This window comes from Myripristis murdjan, chromosome 24, assembly GCF_902150065.1.
Source record: "Myripristis murdjan chromosome 24, fMyrMur1.1, whole genome shotgun sequence".
Taxonomy (NCBI): Eukaryota; Metazoa; Chordata; class Actinopteri; order Holocentriformes; family Holocentridae; genus Myripristis; species Myripristis murdjan.
In genome coordinates, this window is record NC_044003.1 from 23773824 (window position 1) to 23799919 (window position 26096).

Consider the following 26096-nt stretch of genomic DNA (forward strand, 5'->3'; position numbering starts at 1 on the left):
ATTAATAAAACTCACCCATATCCTCGTCGATGGCTCTTTGTGCTGCGGAGTAGTTCTTAACCATCCGTTGCCCTCGCAAGGTCTCTGATCCGAGGTAATAACTCATATGGAACAGCTCACGATGCTGCATTAACATTATGGCTGGGTATTGACATGGACCTCACGGTACAAATATAACTGCATATGTGGGTCACGATACAATTTGCGTCACGACACATTGCAGTAATCTACAGAGCTGACTGTAAATGCAGAAACCTTAAACAAACAAACTACAGTTCGCTATAGAGTTGACTGGCTGGGGCTTTTATTCACCCGAACTGCAGAGGGCGCCAGGCCTTTATTTTTAGGGAGGCTGTTATTAGAGAGACGCCTCTGTTTGATAAGCATATTCACTCATCTTTTAGTACAAAGCGTCGTTTGGGTTATTTCTTGTTAAAGTGTTTGATTTCCAAGTTTCGCTGAACGCAACTCGGTCAGCAGAGTGCAAGAGAAAGCGTTGTTCGATGACGTAACAGCTGTGTGTGGAAGCCCAGCCAGCAGCAACAGCCGCTAGCAGCAGAGATATGCCAAGTCCGGTGTGCGGGAAGCAGTTACAGGACGATGTGTTGAGTTTTCCATTTTCAGAAGGACTTTCTGGAGGTTTTTATGGCTGAAAACCAGTGGCTGTTTGATTTTGGTGACGAAAACATTTAGCAAGAAAACCCTTGTTTTATCTACGGCCTGCATGTGGTACCTGGGTTTTGTTTGTTGACCACACCCCCATGGCCATTTTTGGAGACCTGGTTTTTAATTTAGTACCAGCTTTTATTTGAGGAAATATGGTGAATAGAGCTTGAAATAGAACCTACTCCCAGTGCCTGGGTAGAGCCCAAGGCACCCTGGTGGGGAAGATGGAGAACAGGATGTTGACGGTGGTGAGCGGCCCTGACATGGTCAACATCACCTACCTCAACTTCATGGCCTTCCAGGAGGAGATTGCTAAGGTGAAAATTTTGTACAACAACAATAACATTATAAACAACATGATTATAAGCATCTTTTATATGCATACTATGAACATATGAAGTCGTAGGAGGAAACCTTGAAATCAGCTGATTTCCATGTTGTAACTTAAATTGAGGGATTCTCTTCTTAGAAAATCTTACAACCCCTGAGCTTCTGAAACCCTTTCAAAACCAATTACACACACTCAAAATTGTGCAGTTAACAGACAAAAACAAGTCAGATTTCCTTAGTTCCTGCACAGGTTTGTGAACATTCAGTATTTTCACCTGACAGCACAGATATACTAGACATGAGGGTGAAGCAAACACAACACGTAAAAAACCAGTGGCTGTTTGATTTTGGTGACGAAAACATTTAGCAAGAAAACCCTTGTTTTATCTCCGGCCTGCATGTGGTACCTGGGTTTTGTTTGTTGACCACACCCCCATGGCCATTTTTGGAGACCTGGTTTTTAATTTAGTACCAGCTTTTATTTGAGGAAATATGGTGAATAGAGCTTGAAATAGAACCTACTCCCAGTGCCTGGGTAGACTAATAAAATATACAGCATATTATCTGATCAATCCGGTAACAAAATGACAAGCACTTTAATTTAGTATTTGCTCTCCAATTTCCAGATAATTCCAGAATTATCACAATGCACTCACCTAACACAGTGGGCTTAAATGTAGAAATTCATTACACCATATGAAAATGAAATGCATATACATATTGATAAAAGTGGCTTGAAAATGATTGTGATAATGCCACGATACTCAGCTGTATTGTTTTTTGGGTTTTTTTGTTGCACGTCTATAATTTATACAGAGCTGACTGCGACGCATTGATCTATGGTTCTTCATTGATATGTATGCAAAGCTGAGTGTTTGCTCAGAGCCTGCTTTAATGTAGCAGTGATTTGTCAGAATACGCCGGGTGCTGGTCGATGACAACTCCCAGCTGTCTGAAGCGAACAGTGAACAGCAGCCTCTAACTCGCACCCCAGAGGAGGCTAATTGACTTATGAGACAATAAAAGCGACCGTCGGCCACATAGTACACAGAGGGTTGAAGGGAATTGAGTAGAGCAGCCTTTGTGGTCACGCTGCTTCTTCACAGCAGCAGCTGTTCTGCGCCGCTCGCTTACAAAGAATGTAATACATCAGGGTTTCATCCCCGAAGTGATGTAGATGTGTCTCGGCATGGGGTTAATTTTTATTACCAGATCCTAGGGTTGTAATGCATTTGGCTGTTTTTTGGGGAAGTGTAGATGAGCAGTGTTCCCAGCAACAGGAAACAAAATATGACCTGTTGTTTCCTTCCAGCAAGAAGTTCTTTTGTAATCAATGTAATGGCACCAAGGCCACTCCTCGGGTAATGCAGCCCTGTCTACAACCATCAAGGTTAGGACTGCATGTTATTCCGTGATGAAATATAATTGTGGCAGCCAAGTTTTTTTCTTGTGAAAAAAAAAGGCACCACACTCACCCCTTTTCTCTGTTTGTCCTGTTAAAGCCAGTTGAAATAAATGAAATTCTTGACAGCCTCTCTTCAGTTTTCAATTTGTATTGTCTTGAAACAGTTAGTGAATGCTCAAGTATAAGTATTTCTGTTGCCAAGGAGCTTTCGGGTGAAAATGTAACCTAACCTTGTTGGTTTGGTATTAATGAAAGAGAGAGAGAGAGAGGGAGAGAGAGAGAGAGGGAGAGAGGGTGGGGGAAGGGGATAGGAGAGACAGCTAAGAAGAGCAAATAAAAAAGAAAAAGACAGAGTCAAGTAACTTGTTTTCCCCATTCCTCTTCCTGAATAATACAGGCTCTTGTGAAGCATCACGAAAGCCAAGCAAGGTTTATTCCTTCCTTGCTTCCTCCCTTCCTTCCCTCTCTCCTTATCTTTTATCGCTCCCCCCCGCCCCCCGGCTGACCCAGTGCGGTTGTGAAGATGCTCTTTCCCAGCCAACATTCTGCAGTTCATACTTCCCTCTTGATGGAGGAAAACACCCCGGACAAAAACCCACCCTGATGCGGTTCACCATTCCTGTCACCAGTGACTTTGCCTGTGGCCGCCAGCCTGCCCTATGAAGTGGACACTGTAATGGATATTAATTATTAGCCAGGAGCCACTTAAAGCCCAGCCTGTAATGATGGCTCCTGTTGCAGCTGAGCTATTTATAGAGCCGGCTCTGCTGCCTGTGTTGCTGCTGCATGGCTCTGCACTGCCAATTCAAGACATCCAGGGATTAGCAAGGAGCCCAGCTTGTCATGTAAATGCAGCAAAATAGTCGTCGGCCCATGCTGTGCGCGGGGAGCGCTACACATGCGGTCGTGCGCTGTGTGCAGTGTGCACGCAGGCGATACAGTGTCGACCGCGCTGTTTGGTAAATGCTCACACATGAGCACAGCTGTGGACACATAGATCCCTCTCAGATGTGCGGCACAGAGCTCCCAGCAAACACATGACATCACTTTTTACCGAATGTTCACACAGGCATAGCACACATCACACAGATGCACACAGAAGTATCGATTGCATGTTGCGAAAAGTCTCTCTAAGGTGTGTGCTCTGTCCAATGCAGATACACTCGACTGAAGCTGCAGCTCAACCCTGAGGGGCGAATCCCTGTCAAGAAGTAAGTCTCTCTGACTCATCCCTCTCCGCTCTCATCCATCTCCCCAGCCACCCCTCTGCTCTTCTTTTGATCACACTATTTCTTCTTCCTCTGCCTTCAATCACTACTATCTGTGTACATATGTGTGTATTTCATCTATCTATCTGTCTATCTATCTGTCTGTCTGTCTGTCTATCTGTCTGTCTGTCTGTCTGTCTGTCTCTCTATCTATCTATCTATCTGTTCCTGTTCATGTGACATCATCACCCTCCTGTTCTTCTCACCATTCATCTCACCTCTCACCTCAGTTTTGCTCCATTTTTTCTCCCCTGTCTCCTCAGTCTCTGAAGAGCCCAAGGCTTCTGGTTGTGAGTGTTTGTGTGTGTGTTTGTGTGTGTGTGTGTGTGTGTGTGTATGTGTGAGCTGAGTGGCACCGTGTATTGAGAAGGCCAGCAGGGAAATCTGACCAAAATATATTCCCCTGAGGGAGAAACTGCTGTTTTCTGAAGGACCTTGCAACCATCTGTCTGTAGTTTCAGCTCCAAGTGTGTGTGCGTGTGTGTCTCAGTGTGTCTCAGTGTGTCTTGATGTGCTCGTGTGTGCATCCTAGTGTGCCTGCGTGCAGGATGGAGAGCGAGAGAGAGAGAGAGAGAGAGCGAGAAAGAGAGAGAGCATCTATCTCAGCTTGTGTTTGACTGATTCCTTTGGTGTGAGTTCTGTGCATTTCAGTCTGTGTGGGAGTTTGTCGTCGACTCATTCAGAAACCAACTCTCTCCATCTCCATTAGTCAAGTTGAGCTTTCAGGCAGGCAACGCTGAACTTGTGCGATAACCTCTCTCAGAACTGCGGAGGAAAACAGTGGGTGTCAACACAGAGAGAGGCAGAGAGACACACTCCTTGCCGTTTAGGGAATTAACCTCCTAGCTGGGAGGACATGTCAGCTTGACTAATGTCAGCTTGACTCTGCTCTCCCACTGAGCATACAGTGTGTGCCCATGGATCAGTGCAGGCATACCTCTGCATGTAATTAAAACAGGCTTCGGCCAGAGAGGAGAGTCCTAAACAGCAAACGGTAGCGGGAACGTGTTGCAATAAATCACATTCATTGTCCAGACGCTAAAACCAAAACAGAGCAGTGGACCCGCCACAAAAAAAGACGCAGATCTGTTTTTCCACACTCAAAATGATGGAGCCAGGGTATAATAGCCAGGATGTTTTTTAAATTATTAGATTCATCATGGAGCTGGTTGCACTGATGACTGTAGGCTAACTTGGCCAGGGGTGAACTTTATGAAAGCTGTGACAGCTAAACTCTGTATTTGCAAATGGCTGCGAGTGCTTTCCCAGAATTTATGAGTGCATTTGTTTATCGGTGCTCTCTCCTACTAACGGTGATTGCAAGTTCTTCAAATTACATGCAGATTCCTCCAAACCGTTCTTGCCGTGCAGCCCGGCTCACTAGCAAATGCTGGAAGGAAGCTGCCAATCAAGAAGGGAAGAGATTGGCGAGTGATCAATAACGATCATCCTCTTAAAAAGCTCTGGTCCAATCCATACGTCAGCTTGCACTCTTTATGATCTGCACTTCTGCTCTGTACGCTCTCTTATACAGAGCGCACTATTGTGTCTGGACACACTGCTCTACGTATATTGCCTCCATCTACAAACTGTCACTTTTGTGAAAACCTCGTGTCCCCAAAATGTCAGCTTTTCAGGAACTAAGAAAAGCAGCCTTCTTTGTAGCTCGACTACCATGCGTTTGTCAGTTCATCCAATATAAATTTTGAGTGGCTTTCATGAACCTAAAAAGTTATAGACTGAGGACTTGTCAACTGAGGAAAAAAAAAAAAAAAAAAGGAAAACTGGAGTTACACGATTTTGTATGACAACAACAATTCTAATGAAACTGATAGAAACAACGTGCATTTGTTGTCACGTTTTCGATGCGTATGGTCTCCTGGAGTTTCCTATAGGGTTAACAGCTATTGTGAAGTGAAAACATTTGATGAAGCAAATGCAGATTACGTGTAGGAGCTGTATTGTTTTCCCATTACTTTCTCCTTCTTTTATTTATTTTATACTGCATCTATTTCATCTTGTGTGTTTTCATGTGGTGCTTACCCTTGCACTGCTGCAATTCATATATTCATATATTCATCCATGAATTTCTATATAAGGTCTTGAATTGTTGCATTGTTTCCCCTCCACCCTATGCCATATTGTTTTTCAGATCCTATTTGTCCTTGCGTCCTATTATTATTCCTGTGTGTCACTGCCTGCAACGACCCAATTTCCCCATGGGGATCATTAAATTTTTTATCTTATCGTATGCAAAATAAGTATCTATTGAAAGCTGTAATGAATTTGTCAATTTGACACAGAGGATATGAGTGAAAACTCCGTCTCAATCTGCGTGACATTGTGTGTGATTACTAAGAGGCCTGTGTTTGTGTGTCCCTGCAGTATCTTCAGGATGTTCTCGGCAGACAGGAAACGAGTGGAGACAGCCCTGGAAAACTGTAACCTCCCTTCTGGCAGGGTGAGACACCAAACTGCTGTAGCTACCTCTTTTTTCAATGTCACTGTCTCCTTGTGTTTCCTCTCTCTGCCTGTGAACCTGTCTCTGGCTCTCTGTTTGTCCGTGTGTCTCTTTCTTACATGGCTTTTGTTTGTTTCCATCCATCTATCCAACCATCCCTCCATCCATCTGCCCATACACCTTCAAAAGCAGATTCTTTTAACCTCCCAAAATAGCCATTAATTGCATCTCTGCTCATTTTTTTTTTTTTTTTTTTTTTTTTTTTTTTTTTGGAGTCTTGTTTTCTGGATGTCTGCATGACTTCCCACTCATAACTGATATTTGTCATGGCTCCGCTCATACAAATGGACCCGGTGGGAGTAATGGAGATGACAAAAGCTGTTTAATCTTTACCACTCCCAGATATCATTGAAGGGAAGCCGTCCCCTCATCCACGGAGCTCTAATATGTCCCCCGTCACAGCAAACACACCCTGCCTTACAGTAGTAGCAACCAATTAGCATTTTCTGAAAAGAAAAAGTGCCATTTGATGCAGGCTTGCGTAAATAATTGTATAATAGCACAGACGAACATGCACACACATCATGCAGAAATGGCTGGGGAATACCAACAAAATGTATGCACATACTCATAAAAGAAATTCAGTGTCTTTCTTTGACACATAAAAAGAATGAAAAAAACAAACAAAAAAAACAAACATGCACTCACACCAAACAAGCTATACATAATTAGCACAGAGAGAGTGTGAGGTAAAAATGTGTTGCCGTATGCAGGTCTGGTGGGATTTGCTGTTGTTCCAACGCGCAATTAATTACAGCTAAACGATAGTGCTGTTAATCCCGAAACACACACGTACTTACACGTACACACATGCTCGCACACACAAACACACTGCATCTGCAAACGAGCTCACACCAAGGTCTTTAGAGTGACTCATTGAATCTCGGCAGGACTTAACCTCTATCCCACCCCCCACCAACGCCCCTCCCACACACTCATTCACACACACACACACACTCGCACAAACACATCCGCGATGCGTTCGTCTTCATCCTCTCTTTCCAACAGTGTTTGGTTCTGCTCTGTTTCTCCCTGGCAGAAGGCTACTGCATGCCACTGAGCACACTGTGTCTTCATCAGACCTGTTTGGCTCCGATTTCTGTGTGGAGCCCACGGGGCCGCAGCCTTTTGTTTGAGCCGCGGCGAAATTTGCAGGCGGCTCTGTGTACATTGTTTACATTCAAAATGTATATGTCAGTGTAATGCCTTCAGAGGGAGCTCAGAGGTCAGGGTCAGCTAAAGAACAACCCGTGGAGCTGAGTTTCAGTGTCTTTCCCAGTGACACGTCAGTAGGGGAAATATTTGTCCTCTCGTTAAATGAATGTCGTCCGCTAGTTAAATGCCTTTCTTATTAGAGCTGCACTGATGCCAGTTTTCCATCAATATGCACACTAAATAAATGTCAAATAATCTGCAATCAAATGAAACAAAATGGTAATGAATAAATCAGAAAGTGAGAAGAATGCTCTTTTGCACAATGACTAAAAGAATAAAACTGAGAATTAAAAAGTGCCCAGTAAACAAAATGTTGCTGATTGCAATCCATACTCATGAGCATGTGTTGCATCTGTTTGAGTGATGTTAAGCACTTAAAGGATCACACCTGTGATTTAGCATGTTTGGCGTAATATCTACAAAGTGTATGTACTTCTCAAGCAGTTGTATTCATTCCACTACGATATGAAAATTAACTTTCAGAGACTTTAAACTTTCTTCACACCAGTATTCCATCACCATAATAAAGTCGTCCACATTCGTTTTCCTAAAAGCAGCAGCACTGTTGTGTTCATGACTTGAAATTTGGCAGAGTGAAACATTCCCTCCACCAGAAAGTAGTCCTTGGGGAAACGTTTGCTTTACACAGGCAATTATCAGTTCTTTGGTTTATGAAAGCAATGACTTTGTTAACTGCAGAAGCAGAACATCATAAGGTGGGTGTTTCAACCAGAAATTGGCATTATAATACGTTGTGAAATCTTTAGTACCCCTGCATGATTTGCAGAGTGGTTTGATTTAATGTAAAATGGGGGTAAATTGTAGTAAATGAGCCAAACATTCAAAATCACAGCTGTGGTCCTTAAGTGAATTTAAGGAGAACTCTATTTTGAAAATACAATTTATTTATTTATTTATTTTTTTGGTATATATACTAACTAACTACTTGTGTTGTTTTTTATGCCTCTGTGCCAGTAGTGGCATAAACAAAAACAAGAGGTACAGATGTCCACCCATCCTATTCTCGTGAACAGGATATCTCACAAATGCCTTAAAGGAATTTCCTCAATTTTGGCAAAAACTTGCACTTAGATTTTGGTAGTCAAAGGTCACTACAAGCTCACAAATAGGACAAAATGATGAAGTGATGATATTTTATTTCCAAAAGGTCAAAGGTCGACTTCAGCATGATATCATTATCTTCTGCAAAAACACTTTTTCTGGCCATTATTCAACCCCATGGGGGAGACTGTGACCGTATTTCACATTTGGTGAATGCTGAATTGGTCACACTAACCTTGGGTGCCCACCCGTGTTGATTTATGTAGGTCTTCTGTGCTGCCGGGTTGAAAATGTGTGTGAAGGATCCACGTTTTAGAATTGGTAGCTTCTTTGCAGCAACGCCGATATCTGAAGCATTGTCTGCTGTCATGGCTACAACTTTGTTCTGTCAGGATCAGTTTTATTGGCCAAGCATGTGAACACATACAAGGATTTTTTTGTTCCTCTCAGTGAACTTACACACTAATAGAAACACAGCAGAACAGGAACAACAAAGCTGAGGCAAAGAGAAAGGCAATGCATAACAAGGGATAGTTTTCCAGATACCCTTGGCTTGGGAGGTTTGCTTACCACTGTAGCTGAGAAAAGGATGTTGCGACAAGTGGGTGAAGAGCCAGTGCTGAAATACTGGGGAGGTAATGAGCTGACTGAAGCCAGGTGTTGTTCATAGAACAGCAACCCAAATCATATCACGGTCACAGTAGGGGGAGGCACACAACCGCTAGTTTCCCCCGAAAGTGACAGTGATAAATTTTATTTGGAAGTCAGAATTACTGCACACCTGGTATTTTTCTGACTGTCTCTGCCTGGCTTGAGGGAGATGCTTTGCCTTTCCTCCTCTCTGATCACTGCCAGACCACTTTGCTAGACGCAGCTGGCACTTTGCTTCACCGAGATCAAAGAATGCTGGAAGAAGTGCACCAGAGAGTCGTGCAGCAGCACAACTTGTATGGTACTGGTGTCAGGAAAGCTTTATCGATCCAAATAGTACTTGTTGGATTAGTATCGATTCCAGTACCGCAGATGCTATATAGAGTTGGGTTATATATAGATATGATATCAGTATTATCATATGAGACTCGATATCGTCTGGGATTTTGGATATTGTAATACCATGATAGGGCGTTAAGTGTTGTCTTTTCCTGATTGTAAAGGCTCCATTACATAATTTTAGAACTTAATATCCTGTTCTATTATTTGCCTCTAACTGCTCAGACATTACCAATTATTGCTTTCATGTCTAAATATCTTATGAAATCACCAATACTCATCCTGGCAGTATCACAATATCAATGTTGAGATATTAAGTCAAAGATATCATGATATTTGATTTTGTCCATATCACCCAGCCCTAATGTTGTAGGCACCTGTATCTCTATTGCTCTGTATTTACATGTACATGTAAATGTTCATTTGTGTGTGTGTGTGTGTGTGTGTGTGTGTGTATCTGTGTGTGTACCTGCTGTTGTCTGCTGCAGAATGACTCCATCCCCCAGGAGGACTTCACCCCCGAGGTCTACAACATGTTCCTCAGTAACATCTGCGCCCGGCCTGAGCTGGACCACATCTTCTCCGACGTGTAAGAATCACATTCGCCTCAACGCTCATTGTGTCTTCGAGTGTTTTCACACATGTAGCATTTCGTTTATTTGATTCAAACCCTGGTGCGTTTACCCCCTTGGTGTAGTTTGTTTGGGCAGGTTTGAACACAGCGATCACACTCAGGAGCAGAAACAACCAACAACCAATCCAAGACCACTTGCCAGTTCCAGGCAAACTCCTATGTGGTGTAATTGCAAATTGTGAGAACACAATTCGGCCTTAATTCGACCCATTTGCGGGAAGTGAACCAAACGCATTGCATTTTGTGATTACATAATAGTTGTGGTTGGCTCGCCTTCTTCAATTATACCGTCTGGTTGCAGCTTGTTCTCTGTTGACATCCCAAAGTGTTAACCCCAAGCATTTGTCCCGAGCAACATCTTCCAAATATGTTTGGTGGGAACATGAAAGCAGGATTATTGCTGATATCACATAAACCATGTTTTGTTTTTATTTCTGTGAATTCTGTGCTCACATTTTCTGCCAGCAGCCCTAGTCAGGCTGCTCCAGCTCCCAAAGAACATGGTGGTTTCTTCTTGAGAAGATTTTTTTTTTCTTTTTTAGAAAGAGAGCTTAAACAATGTGAAAGCAGTCCATTTGATATCGTGTTATTTACAGCCACCTGTTGCTCTTTTCAAACCGCCAGCGAGATAAATGGCTACAATCTGTGATAAGACATCGCGGCTCCGCGGCCTTTAGACTTACGACAGCTCCAACACCTGGTTTTACCCATTAAGTCATCATGAGGAGTTAATTAGTATAACAAAGTGGGCTGTAATGGCCCAGGCCGTGGCTCCCCAGAGCCTGGCTGTGTGACCCCGTCGCTGCAGAGGCACAACTGCCCCCTTGGCCTCCAGGGATTCAGCTGAGGCAGCACGCCAGCACTGCGGCCATTGCAAGTCATGAATCTAGATTTTAATCACACTTAAGTGAGATGGCATGAGAGCCAGGAGGATATGGAGATGATAATTTAGCAGAACAGGCTTAGATATGAAAGGCGGTTTAATCAAATCTCATAATTTACTCAACACAACATTTAATCCTCCACTCCTTTGCGCGTCTGTTGCCCTCCCTCTCTACATCTCTCCCCCGCTTTAATTATCTCTCCCTCCCCTCCTCCCCTCCACCATCCTCTCCTCGTTTCATCTTTTCATATCTCAATTTTGGATTTTTCTTCTCCCTCCCTGTTCTTATCTTGCTTGTTCCTCGTCCTCCATATCCTTTATTCCACTTTCTCTTCTTGTGTTTCCTCTCCTCTCCTCTCCCAGGGGTGCTAAGAGTCGTCCATACCTCACCGTGGAGCAGATGACAGAGTTCATCAACAGCAAACAGCGAGACCCTCGTCTGAACGAGATCCTCTATCCGCCTCTCAAACCAGAGCAAGTCCAGCTGCTGGTGGACAAATATGAGCCCAACACCTCGCTGGCTCAGAGAGGTCAGTGGCTGAGATATGTCTGTCAGCGTATGAATACACACACACACACACACACACACACACACAGAAACATGCAAACACATAAATGCAACACCAAATCTGTGTTTGCAGGCACACATGCGCCAGCACCATTTCATTTCATTGTTTCTGGTACTAAAATTCATATATTCTCTTCATGTCGAGAATTGAAAAGGTATTGGCACTGCAAATTAAGGGAAATAGATTGTGTCCCCATATACCTATGAATTCAGACTTCATTTTCCTTGGAATAACCGCTCCTGGAACTGTGGGGAAAAATCAATACTTGTGTAGAGCATTTTAGTATAGTAGCTTTAAAATCAATAACAAACATTTGGATGCAAAAAGAAAGTCCTGGCATAAGATAAGTGAAAAGAAATGGTTGGGCAAACCCAAAATATGAAAGAAAAAAATAAAAAACACACAATTTGAGATAATGCTGATTTATGAGGAACAAAGTGGGCTAAAAGGCTGTGCTATAAAATTAAAGGGTTTTGCCAGTGAAATGAAATCAATATGCATTTGTTGTTTGAGTTTATCTTTGTGAGTAATCTGTCGGATGCTTTGTGGGCTTTATTACTACAATACTTTGATTTTTTTCCTCTTTTTATATGTGCATATATAGTTATATAGGTTTATAGGTGTATGTAAATATTCATGTTTTTACTTTTTTGCCCTTTTTCACATTACCTGGGATTGCACTATGCTGTTCACAAACGTTAAAAAAGTTGTTTTCCTTTGTAAGATTAAGAAAAGTAATTAGTTGATGATAAGGAGAGCTTAAAAGCTTAAAAAAATAAGTTACCTGAAGTGTTTATCCTGATTAATACTGTTGATATGGGCCAGGTGCAGTCCTAGTGGGTGTGCCAGTATGTCTTGGAGTAAAAAAGTATTTGGAGAGCACACACATACATACATTCACACACAGGATTGAGTGTTTTCAGTGTCCCCCCTCCCCAGCCCCCAGAACTGCACCCCCTTATGAATTTGGCAGGGGTGTTACCATAGCAACAGCTGTGCTACGTGGTGTCTAGAAGCTCAGAAAGTGAAGGGACGTAGTGGGGTGCCAGGGAACGGAATGTTAGAAGTCTGAAAACATCTCCCTCTCTCTCACACACACATACACACATACACACACACACACACACACACACAAACCTTCATACTCTTTAGACAGTGCCAAATCATTTTCGTCAGTCCCTTTCCTGCCGTTTCATTTCATTTGTTCTTTTTTACGAACTGCATCCTTGACTGGAGAGGGAGAGAAGGAAGAGAGAGAGAGGGAGAAAGAGAGAGAGAGAGAAAGAGAGAGAGAGAGAGAGAGAGAGAGAGAGAGAGAGAGAGAGAGAGAGAAAGGGGAAGCAGGCCTATCCTTGTACACTAGGAAGGTTTTAACAAATAACAAGTGGCAACTGGAGTGCAGTGGTACTCTCCTTACACTATCACTGTTGCTGTGCATACACACACACACACACACACACACACACACAGTCATACTCATTGTTCTCCCCTTTTTCACTTATCACAGCACCGTACTTCGTATGTTCTTAATTTACAATTTACAAGTCATTAATCTCCTTCCTCTGTGTGCTCAGGTTACATTTAATGATTGCATTAGTCATGTCAGCTCCTATGTATTTAGCCTCCTAAGCTACACCATATCAGAGTGGAACAGTATCACCACAGAGGCAAGTGCACGGACTCAGTAAAATGTTCCCGTTCTGGTCTTCATCTGCAGCGAGAGCTGTGGAAAAAACTTTTTTTTATTCCTGGATGTGAATTAAACTTTTTAGATTAGGTTTTAGATTCTATTAAAAAATCTATTAAAAAGCTGTCTCTCTACAGAAAAGTTGAAGAAGTTATGTAATCCTCAGGCAGAAATAAAACCCTGTGTCTCATTCAAGAGTGCACTTTCATATTATGATATTATTGTGATACTTTATTGATTTGCTTGGGATTTTTTTTGCACTTGCTCCACAGCAGCGAGGTTAGAGCACAGGATCACCCACGAAACAGCTCTCTTAGAGCTTGTATGGATTTACTGTCTTGGTATGGGACATTTCTGCAAGGCAGATGCTTTTGCGGATGCAGGGGCTAGCATGAGTGGTGCACAGAACTTTATTCTGAATTCCAACAGATCCCAAATATGTTCTGCAGAGTTACAGAGGAATGTGCATAAAATGATGCACAGGACTTCAAGATATTTTCTATTTGATGTAAAGGTGCAGCCATATAACAACGGCATCTTTGGTTTGAATATTTTACCCAGTATAAGCATGATGAAGCTTCGGTGAAGCGATGCAGCGAGCAGATGCAGAACATATATATGCGCCGTTGTCGCCCACATATGGAACAATGTTTCACTCTAACATTATTTTAGCAATCATGTTCTAGGTCAAATTCAGTGCATTGGCAGTAGATTGACCCAAACAAGCAGAACATGAACACCATTTGCATAATCTCTCCGGAGTGTAGCGCCCACTTTTGTGACCGCTCATGCGTGCGACAAAATGAACCGTGCACACCTGAAGCAGCTCAAATATTTTTTAAAACCATGTGCGATTACACATTTTTACACCCAGTGCTTCACTCTGAGCTCAGTGATGTGCACGCAGCAAGGCTTTCTCTGTGATGTTGTGTGATCGTGCCGTCCCAGGCCCTCTGGAAGCGTGCCCTTCTCTGTCCCAGTGACAGATTTCCCCATGTGAAGTATTTATCTAGCCGGAGGAAGTGCTGCCATCTGCTCTGCGGAGAGGTCCAGCGCTCCACATGCTCCCCTCATGCGCACACACACACAAGGACACACAAACACACACACACGCAAGGACATTATATCCACACCACACACATATGCATATATAAATGTGCATATGTGCATTCATTTAACCGTGGGAATGTGGATAGTAAGCGCATGAATGCAGTTCCTTTCCACTACATATGCTTTATATGGATGCATGTTGGTATGCATGGATGCATACACAGCCATGGGAGAGATAGTAGATTTGGAGGCCCCAGGTTTGCCTCAGAAGGTCTGCCTGTATAATTTAGGAGGAGTGGGAAAACAGGTTACTTTACTGCCTCTTTTTCTCTCTGGCTTGCTCTCTCTCTCTCTCTCTCTCTCTCTCTCTCTCTCTCTCTCTCTCTCTCTCTCTCTCTCTCGCTTTCTCTCCTTCCTGTCTTGAATTTTATGAATGGAATACCGTGTAATCCATTCATCTCTCCGGCGCAGCCACACTCTATCACTATCTTTGACTCCTTTTAGTCGGTGCTCGATCAAACGTGCTGACGTCGTTTTTGAAGGCAGACGAGGAAAATGCTAAAGCGACACAAAACACTTCAAGTCTCTTACATCCGGAGCGGCTGATGGCATTTCACGGCATATTCATCTTTAGCAATCATACATCGGAAGCGCTCTGTCAGGCTTTGTCAAATCGCGTCCACTCTTCTCTTACAGGTATCATTAAAGTCAGATCTTCTGCAAAGACCGGCGTCTACCCTGAACTAACACATTTCCACCCCAGTTTCCTCTCAACAGAGCAGAATCCTGACTGTGGCCAAAAGCCAGAGGCTTTCTATTCAGCTAGACTATTTGTATTCTCTTCCTTTTAGATCATATATCACTTTTCAGGCACATCTTTGCAGTAACACCTGTGCATTCTCACTCCTTTACACTGAAATGTAGTTGAGCCCCTTTTCTCGGCCATTCTTCTCTGCTTGACCCTTCGGGGAGTGTCGTCCGAACAGGGCGAAACAGGGGGAACCTGTCTTGGGGAGCATATGTGGGTGTGTGTTTGTGTGTGTATGTGTGTGTCGTACGATGCTAAGGCCTCAGCCTGGCAAAGGGAGGTCCTGGCAATCAGTGGGGAGGGAAGTGCTGAGTGCTACGGAGCTCAGATGTCACAGACAGCAGCCAGCGTTAATTAGTCCAGCAACTCTGCAGAGGGCGGCACCGCATTAATTAGCATAAACTGGCCGGAGGGACCTGCTGCACCCAGCGAGCTAGCATCACTTAGCATATTTAGCATCGCGTCAAGTGTGCGTGGGTGAGGGTGGGGGGAGGGACGGGCAGTGGTGGGGGTCGGGGAATCAGAGGTTGTAAGTGTTTTGCTTTTCCTTTGAGCGCTTATGTTGAGCAAAATTCAATTTATTCAGCTGCTGTGTGGGACATGTGCATAACTGTGTGTTTGTGGGGGTGTGTAGTGTGTGTGTGTGGGTGTGTGTGTGTGTGTGTGTGCGCAGATGTGTGGCTGGCTGGGATGGTGGTCTGCGTTTGTTCATCAGTTGAAAGGGAGACTCAGAGATGGGAGCTTTTCATCTGCTGCTGTTTTATTCAGCACCATTCACCTTGCTGTGCTCGCTCTCTGAAGAGATATAAGCTCAGTGGGGATAGAAAAAAGGGCAGGCTTAACACGCTGGGCCTTGACGAACAATCGAACAAGCAAACGAACAACTAAAGCGATAGTTCAGGTTATTGTAGACGGCATTGTGGGTTCAAGGTAATGGGTATGCAAAGTAAATTGTGTAGGCCCGTCTTTACTGTAAACTCTGTTGTGAAGACTGGAGACTTTTTACAGTGTGCTGGATGTTCTTCGCTTGTTTTTACATTGACATTGTGAGCTTTTGCGACAAATGCCCCTAACTTTTACATCCAGTAGTTCAGAAATTCAAACAATGAAGCAAGGGCCTCTTTTAACCCAAGTGTAATCACACAGGTTTCCTCATAACCTCAGAAATTTCTGTGATGTTGATACAGCTTTGATCAGTGACTCTCAACATTTTTGACCTGTTACATCGTTCACACCCTAATTTGAATGCATGCATGCAAACACACTCCAATCATACACACACTAACACATGCATACATTCATGCACGCTGTTTTCCCAGAGCTAATACTATTGCACCATGCATCATGATATTGTTCTTAACAACCATCCACTCATTGTGCTGTTAAATTGGTTTTAGTTTTATTGCTAATGACAGCAGAAAATGCTTGAGACTTTCTATCTATTTTGTGCTGCTAAAATGAATCACTTGTGTTTGATGTGAAAAGATTTTCTAACATTGGACAGGGAGGATGCTTCACTATTACTGCCTTTGGAAAAAAAAAAAAAAAGTCTAAGTGTCTTGATTTATGCGATTTAACTTCTAAAGTGATGAGAAATGAATGAAGGTGCTTTTTAGATGTGGAATTTCCTCAGCAGGTCATTTGAGCAAGCAAATTAGATCCAGTGGGTGTGATGAGTGAGCAAAGTGCAGCAAAAGACTCAGAGGAGCAGAATAGTTGGAGGGTAAAAAAGGGATTCAAATGGGATTTTGCGTGTGGGCTCCTCTCTGAAATGAAATGCAGGCTAACCCGTGTGTCTGCTCCATGGTGTGCTTTGTGCAGGTCAGATCTCCGTGGAGGGCTTTGCCAGGTACCTGAGCGGGGAGGAGAACAGCATCATCCCCCCCGAAAAGCTGGACCAGAGCGAAGACATGACCCTGCCCCTCTCCCACTATTTCATCAACTCCTCGCACAACACATACCTCACAGGTACACATTCAGACACAAACACATTCAAAAATGTAAACATCACAAGAAAACTCTCTTTTAAAACTATTAAAATGCCTTTATTGTCACGGCATAGTCACATTAGACCTTTAAACAAACTTCATTTCAGCGTCAAGCCTTCATCAGGGAGTTACAATCATTCTCAGTTTGAGTCCAGGACGTGTTCCTTCCCAAATGTTTTGATATTCAAACATATGTTGTGCATGTAAACTCTCTCTCTCTCGCTCTCTGCCTGTCTTTGTGTCTGTCTGTCTGTCTCTCACAGTCACTTATTCACGCTCAAGTCGATTTTACCACTGACTGGCTGCACATGCACATCGTTATGCTCACACACATGGATAGTTCACTTCCTCATTTGGAAGTACAATTATAGCCACACAAGTGAATACACACAACTTTATACCTTGCAGGTCAATCAGTCAAATGTAGTGGTGCTTATCAGGCACCCTTTCCTCCGTTACCTCTCAAGAGGTTATCCAATCAAGTTGTGCCATGAGACTCAGTTCATTGATATTCATGAGTTAAATATTTCTTTAGACTGGTAGTCACAGTGACTGGCTCCTGTTAGTGCGCAAGGATAGAAGGCACAATACAAGGGCCATTTTCTCTTCAATGGATATTAGAATTCATCTATTCAAATCTATTCTCGGGGGAAGTGAAGAGCATCGAATCTTTCAAGTGGATCAAATTTCTCCACCGATGGTAAAAATGGAATTTCTGTAATAGGCCGGCGTCATAGCTCGAGAAAGGAAGAAATGAGAAAAACAAACAATGAGTGCTTGATTTGCTCCTCACGAACGCTGTTTTTTTTTTTTTTTTCTCTCTCATGTATTTCCATATTGACAGATTGTCATATTATAATGAGCAACAGAGAAGCTGCACGGCATGCAGAATGCAGCTCTGTCCTTGCACAACAATTTCATAGGAATATTGAAATGATTATAGCAACTTGTGGGAACAGTGCAACTTATTTCATTCCTGTTGATGTATTTGTATCCTGGTGATTTGTGGTAACTCGAAGTGACGTGTCATGCAGCGCACAACATGGGAACTCATTTAGAAAAGAAATTTCCTATAATGGATTTGGATAAGGTTGTCAACCAAAGAGAAAAAAAAAAAAAACAGAACAGAGAGAGAGAGACAAAGAGTGCGTCAGATGACATAAGAGAGAGAGACACATAATGACAAGGAAGGAGGAAATGGATGCTGCCACCTGAAGTGAAAACACAGATCTGCCTCTCAGTTTGACACCCTTCCCACCATGTTGCAGGAAGAATGCAGCTAATGTGAAGAGATAATTGCTTTGCTAATGGTGACAGGGTGATGAGATTTGTCTGCCTCAGATAACAACAATTGTATCATTTTCACTGCATGCAAGAAGCTAATGCAGTTAATGAGGTTTTGAAAAGTGGGAGGAATTGCTTTTGTCGACGTCCTGGTTGCCTTGGTGAATGTGGCTCACTTTATCTGATGTGGTGATTGTGTGTGTGCGTGCGTGCGTGCGTGCGTGTGTGTGTGTTTTGGAGTGCAGCTGGCCAGCTTGCGGGGAATTCTTCCGTGGAGATGTACAAGCAGGTTCTCCTGTCAGGATGTCGCTGCATTGAACTGGACTGCTGGAAGGGACGCACCACCGAAGAAGAGCCCATCATCACCCACGGCTTCACCATGACAACTGAAATCTCCTTCAAGGTAACACAAGGAGCGAGAGACGCGATAGCAAATGACAGGGGTGACACAGAGAAACCGGGAGGGAGGGAAGAAGGTAAAAAAAAAAGAGACTGGAAATAGTTAACGATGTTGCGTGTTTATCCAGCAACATATAAATAGAAGAGGGGAAAAACACGCGTGCAGCAGATGGCAAAGCGCACGAGGGAGTTACATGGTGAATGACTTTAAAAAGAATCACTGTGCAGAACGATAAACATTAAATACGATGAGATATTTGTGCTGGAATATGAGGTGGCGCATCAAGGCACACTTCATCCAAAATGTAATATACGCACACACAACTTTTTTTCCCACGGTATCTGTCTGTCACCAATGAGTATGAATTAGAGGTGGATAGATACAGTTTGCCAGTGTTCTTCGGCAGGAAATAGTTCCCACCAAAACTCATCACCCCCAGGGGCTGTGGATTACATTGGGTATTTGTGTTATTGTTTTTGGAAGGAGCTGTTGATATATGAAGTTTTAATGGTTTGAGTTCCACAGATGAATACCCATCTAGCCCCACTTTGTTGCGGTGCTGCAGCAGACTTGAAACCTTGCCAGATCACACAGAAACTGAATGGAAACGGATGCATGGAAAAGTATCCATTGCCAGTATTTTGGGTGAAGTGTTTATTTAAAAATGCAGTCAGTCACGGTGCTTCATATATTTGGTGAATTTCATAAATGCAGGGCCTGGATTTTGGGTGGGCTTTTCCTTTACCTGAATACATAGAAGAGAAGGGGGAATTATAGAGGATAACAGTGTAAAAAAAACTCCAGGCAGGACGGGTGTGAAAGAGCTGGAGGATGGAGAGCAGTGTGGATTGATTGAAAGAAGAAATTTAGATCTAATGAGCCTGTATAATGACCCTGATGGAATTAGACTGAGGAGTGAAGTAGAAAAGAAAGAAGAGTTCGGAAAGACCGTGATGGAGAGGGAAAGGTCAAGAGAGACAGACGGAGAGGCTTGAGTTACAGACACAGATTTTTATTGAGGGAGATGGAGCAAATGGAAATGAAAGCATTATGTGAAATGACACCATTGTTAATGGCGGTGTAATTGACTTAGAGGATCAACGACGTGGAAGCGCCCTATCGGATGTTGAGCTCCCTCGCGAATTTGACAGAGTGCACCTTTAAAAACTCCGTTCAAAAACATCTGTTTGTGATGCACCGCGCTTTTCCCGGACCCATTTCATCATTAGGTGGTATGTTTGTAGACTCATACAAGGAGAAATCCATCGCAGGAGAGGCAAGATGCTAATATCTCCTCCAGCAGTGGCCTTGCATACACCATTCAGAACATGCCTTGCATTTTAAGCGAGGTGCTCAAGTCATTTAATCTCAATCTCTTGCTGTTACTGTCACCAACATAATCGATGTTGCTCTCGCCTCTCTTGGGGCTGTCAGGAGACATTCTAAGAAACGTACGCAGCCACTAACTGAATTAGATGTACAGAGGCAGGTGGAGGGAGAGAGCACATCGTCGCTCCTGGTACGCTGCACGTAGATCATCATACACTGATCATTATAGATATCAAACCCTGTATGGTTATATGACTGAGTGTTATTCCTCTCATTTGTGCGTGCAGGAGGTGATCGAGGCTATCGCGGAGTGCGCCTTCAAGACCTCCCCCTTCCCGGTCATCCTGTCTTTCGAGAACCACGTGGACTCGTAAGTCGTCCGGCCGTTTTCTCGACGAATGCGATTATTGTTTACCTCATTGATCAGGGTAACACTCGAAGGTCTCACTTCTTGTCATTTTAATTGGGTCAATAAACCGCTTTGTTTGCATCCGTTATCTCGGCAGAGGGGGAAGGTTGTGTGTTTTACCTGTTAATGATTCCAAGTGGCTGTTTTTAGGGATGATACGTGTGGAGCAATAATCAGCTTTAGCTAAAACTGTGATGGTGTGTGTGTGTGTGTGTGTGTGTGTGATGACATGACTGCCAGACCAAAGCAGCAGGCTAAGATGGCTGAGTACTGCCGGTCAATATTTGGAGACGCATTACTGACGGACCCTCTGGAGAAATATCCTGTGAGTACACCAGATACTCAAAGATGCGCTCACACACACACACACACACACACACACAAACACAGACAGACACAGACACAGACACAGCCAGCATGGCCAGCAGCGAGAGAATCAGGAGATATTATCACACAGATGAATGCACAGAGGAAGTGTCCTTGAACACCGCTGCTCTCCAGGCTACCCATACAGATGTACGTTTGGATGACAGACACCCGGGAATTAATATGCACTCATATATTCATTCAGCAGCCTACATGCAGAATCGTTTCCCTTTGTTTATGCCTCTTCTTCTCTCACCCCTCACTCTCACACACAGCAACATATCGACACGCCTCCAAGGACCTGGCAAAATGTGTTGTCACTGTTTTCCCTCTTGCTGTCACTCCAGGCAGACTTCTGAATGGCCTCATATGGACTTTATCGCTGCTTCTCCTCACTCTCCTCCCTCCGGTTCTCACTCTCATCCCCCCCTTGCAGACACACAGATACCTGTGGCTATTTACGTGTCGTGGAAACCAACTTTTCATAATCATGTTGTTATTCTTCCCTGTCAACCTCACAGCTATTAGGAGCGAGACTTGCAAGGGCAACAGTGTAAGATTAAATGGAAGCGTTTTACGCTGTAATCTAAACGTGGCTTTTCTTGGCAACCCTTTATCTGTCTCTCCCCTGTTGCCATGGCTACTGGTCAAAAGCTTGCTTTGTCCCTTTGTGGCCGAACTCGTTTTTTTCCCCCCACTAAAGACGTCTGTGTGTAGTGACGCAGGTGCTCTCTTACGTGAAGCAAACATAGACATTTGTCTCCCAAACTCACATAGAGACGCACACTGTATAGATGTCAATACTGTGTCTCTTATTCTCTGTTACACACGTACTGTGTTGCACACACATGCAGATATACATACCAGTTACTGGCATGCCCTCCTTTTCCATTATTCAACATGGATATGTTTACAGTTGTCCCTGATGTAATGGAGCTATGCGACTAAACTTCCCAGCAGTCAAACACAGCTTTATCACACACACAGGGAGCTCCTCCAGTGCCTCTGTGTGCCAAAGACGCAGCCCGCTGAGACTTACAGGCTTCTGAATGGGTTTGACATTGAACTATTATCAGGGAGAAGCTTTTAGAATGGAGTGGCAGAGGGAGGGAGAGGAAGAGAGATAGGAGCAGACACACGGGCAAGAAGGAAGGCTGAGAGAAAGTGAGAGAGAGGAAGTATGGTGGAGGAATCAGATTGCAGCCTTTGAGTGCGTAATAAGTGGGAAAGGTGAGCACAATGACAGCCACTCCCCCCCCGGCATCCTGCTGAGATAGCCGTGTATACAGCATAGCGAATGGGGTATCAGCTCCACAACTCCAAAGGGGCAGAGACAGATAGGGTAATGTGGCCCGATTGGTTCCAGCCGAGCCTAGGGTGAGATTAAAAGAGGATTAGAGATTTCGTGGAAAGTCAAACTCCTGTATCTCCACTCAGCAGAACTCTCAATGGTGGTGAATAGAAGAGACGAAACCTGGTGGCCATTTATACATTATGGCCCAGTTCTTTGGAAGCTGTGAATGTACAATAGTTAGGCCACAATAATACAATACAATAATAGGCCAAATGTAAATAAATAAATAAATTAATTAATTAATTAAATAATAGCAATGATAAATAATGATAAATTATCTGAGCTGAAAATAGTAAAAAAAAATTGGCTTCCCCATGAACATGTTTTGTTGTTTGTTATGTGGCTCTCATCAGCACATTCATTATGCTGATGAAGGCTGCATTGCCAAAGCACAGTCATTGTGAAAGTGTTGCGGCTATTAAGCCTTGTGAGGCCTCTGTCTTACTTTTGATTTTGATTTGAGCATTTTCAGCCTGCACTACTTCCTTTGATGACAATCTGGCCTCATTTTTTACTGTGCTGGTAAAGCTGAGCTTTTTCCCGCAACCATTACAGTTGAATGGGTTGAATGGTGCCAAAGAAAATGGGATATCTGTCTAATCTTTTTTCATCACATTCAAACAGCACTGGCAGAAAGAAGTAGATGGGAAATAGGTTACTGGACAGAAAAGGCTGACTTACGTTTGCTTTATGGCAGATTATTTCCTAGCCCTTAAAAGAGGTTAAGGAAAAGTCATAAGTGTTCAAAATGTGGTAAAGTTTATTACCGATAGGTTGTAAACATTTGGGGGTGTGCGTTCATATGTGTTTATTCAACATCACCACTGAGTTTCTTGATAATGCATTATTAATATCCATAAACACTGTGATCCAAAAGCAGTGTACCCCATAAATAAATCAGGGATCTGCCTACTTCCAGCCAGCTCCCTGGAGAGGCTTCGTGTTTGTGTTTAACGCTCAGTTTCCCTCAAGGAAGCCGATTTTAGTGTTGAAAGTGTAAACTTTCTAGCCGTTCCGTCAGCTGAGTTTATGAGGCATTCTGCTCTTCTTCCTCACGGTCACTAACAAGCTGTCCGCACTCAGCAAAATCTCCTACAATGCATGTGGTACACAATTTATTTTGCCTAAAGCTGCCAGGAATAAGCTTGGTAAACAACCAACTCCACTAAACAAAATCATGCAACATTCTGAAACTTCAAGAGGAAGTATTTTCTAGCTCCAACCAACAAAACAGTTGCAAACATGACAGTAATGGAGTGACCACCAACTGCACAGCTCCGCAATCAAAACAACAGCCACATTTGGGAACTTCCCCACCATCTACCATTATTCTCATTTGTCCTTTGCTGAATCCAGTGTCCAAACAAGAACATACCTTCATTGTTTTGCACCCCACTTCTCTAGATCAATATCACATTACATGTTAGAAACTATTTATGGACACTCTCTGTCTGTGTCTCTTTCTACCTCCCATCCAGCTGGAGTCTGGAGTGCCATTACCCAGCCCTATGGAACTGATGGGAAAAATCCTCGTGAAAAACAAGAAGAAACACCATAAAACAGATGGAAGCACCAAGAAGAAACTGTCTGAGCAGGTTTCTAACACCTACAGTGACTCCTCCAGCGTGTGTGAGCCTTCCTCCCCTAGTGCAGGTAAAGGACTCCTTGGGACACACAAGTACGCACACTCACGTCTTGAAAATAGGCCCATAAAGTTACACTTGGAGCTTTGAAATATGATGTTTCAGATTTAAAATGCAGCCTAACAGTCTGGATCCATCTGGACTGTGGACAAACACCTCTGTGCTGCCCAGAAACTGAATCAGTGGAGCGAACAGAACTATTGTTTATCATTCATCATTTTCATGGCCCTCTCCATCAGCTCAGGGTATTATTGGCTATTGCATATACTCCCTGTCAGGCGCCTACACTGTTATTCACTGGGGTGTCTTTAACACTGGCCAGTAGTGGCCTGCAGTGCATGAGTGTGTGTGTGTGTGCATGTGTGTGTATACATGTGCACTTTGAATCTATCCAGTGAACTTTTATGCGTCTCAGTTCATGCACTTTTATACTTTCACAGCCACGCTTTACACATTAGGTTTCCCCAATGTAAAACTGCATTAGCGCCAGGAGATGTTTTGTATGCCTGAGTGTGCGTGCAAGTGCATGTTCTAATTTGTATTTTATGGTTCTCTGTCTTTTTCGATGAATGCTTGTAAAACATTCAGCTGTTAATTATGACGGACTATACGATCAATATTTCATTATTTTCCTCACCACCACATCACAGTGTTTGTCACATCATTTGGCTGCTGAGCTGCAGGTTTCATTCTTACGCTAACACACACTGCCCCCTGGAGTGATAGACCAAGCAGCACAAGTGTCTGACTCTCCCCAGAATCACTTTTACTTATTTTTATTTTATTATATTTATTATGTGTGACAGTAGACTAAATATACACTCACAACAACATCAACAATTAGAGGAGAGGAGAAGAGAAGAAATTTGCATTGGACTGACTGTGTTGAATGCAGCTGCAAGTTGCCATTTCAAACACGTCCACATACATACAGGCATACATACAAGTTCCACCAATTAATACACACACATAAATACATGCAATACTACACTGCAATACTAAAAAGTTAGAGAAAGGTATAAAAAGATAAAAAAAAAAACAGCTTAGTAGCCCCAGATTAGTCAAATGTGATAAATAAAAATATAGGATCTAAACATTGAACGTGATACGTTCACAAATATAGCACATACATATAACATACCAAAATATATATGTGTATGTTTATATTTTCAAGAGTTTCCTCAGACTGCATATAGGCTGCATAAATGCAAACCCTATTGCACAATACATTAAAACATACACTGCTTCATTTAGACATCTAACACTGCATGTTATGGTAGAGTATGGTAAAAAAAAAAAAAAATGAATATCTTTTGATGGCATCTAATATTCATTCCTCATCCTCCTCATGCTCTGAAGTCTCTTGTAGCTTGTCGTTGTTCTGTTGAAGGAAGCTGGCCCGCTGATGGTGACCCCTCCCCTCCTGTCCACCCTGCAGGTTCCACCAAAGAGGAGATGGCAGATTCCTCGCAGCCTCCAGAGGGTGCTGAGCTTAGCCTGAGGCCGCAGGGCAGGAAGTCCATCGGTGAGTCATACACAGTGACCTCAAATTCAAAGAGAAACCTTCAGCAGATCTGTCCCTGAGTGGGCAGCAGTGAGAGCTCAGTTCAGTCAGTACAGTAATAAAACCCATATCCACCGTCTGTTAGGTGAACAGTTTGTTTTCTGTCGCTGCGCAGTAAGCCAAGTTTTGTGTCCGTGTTTTTATTGTGATGAAGGCAATTTCTGCATTTGCTTGTATCCATAAAAACCTAACCTTTCAATTCTGCTTATTCTCAAGAGACAGTTGTTTGTTTCCCCACAGCAGGATTGTCATTATATTAGAGAAATTCTAATTTCCCAGTAATCATTTTCCATATAACTGTGATTTTCAGGTGAGGTAGAGGCAGAAAGCGACGATGAAGATGACGATGATGACGACTGTAAGAAGGGCTCAATGGACGAGGTGTGTATTGCTTTCACGCGTCAGCCAGTGTAAATATCAGTGGCAAAAACCTGGTGCAGACATTGCCACTTATCTTCCATGGGCTTTACATAAACGAATCTTTAACGGTTACTATTCAGCATATAATTTGCATGCCATATACCGAGCCTGCCCCCTGCTGTACATTTCGACCTGCTGTTTTCCACCACCTGAGTCTCCAGAGCCTTAATCAAATTTCCTGTGTCATTTCCTCAATGTGTTGCACTTCTTTTTTTCTAGTTCCAAATAGATCTGCTCAGAGTTGTTTTGGT

The 26096-nt window shown here is 43.2% G+C and overlaps 1 protein-coding gene across 1 annotated transcript in view; it reads left to right on the plus strand.

The window, feature by feature from the left end:
* Positions 1–26096, plus strand: part of plcb1l (phospholipase C beta 1-like) — a 133229-nt gene that overhangs the window by 73996 nt on the left and 33137 nt on the right. Inside the window, exons 6-16 of the mRNA XM_030047527.1 lie at positions 3559–3612; positions 6055–6130; positions 9946–10046; positions 11338–11504; positions 16910–17056; positions 18606–18763; positions 20377–20459; positions 20739–20823; positions 23697–23871; positions 25300–25386; positions 25736–25806. Of these exons, the coding sequence (XP_029903387.1) occupies positions 3559–3612; positions 6055–6130; positions 9946–10046; positions 11338–11504; positions 16910–17056; positions 18606–18763; positions 20377–20459; positions 20739–20823; positions 23697–23871; positions 25300–25386; positions 25736–25806 (1204 nt within the window). The remainder of the gene's footprint in view (positions 1–3558; positions 3613–6054; positions 6131–9945; positions 10047–11337; positions 11505–16909; positions 17057–18605; positions 18764–20376; positions 20460–20738; positions 20824–23696; positions 23872–25299; positions 25387–25735; positions 25807–26096) is intronic.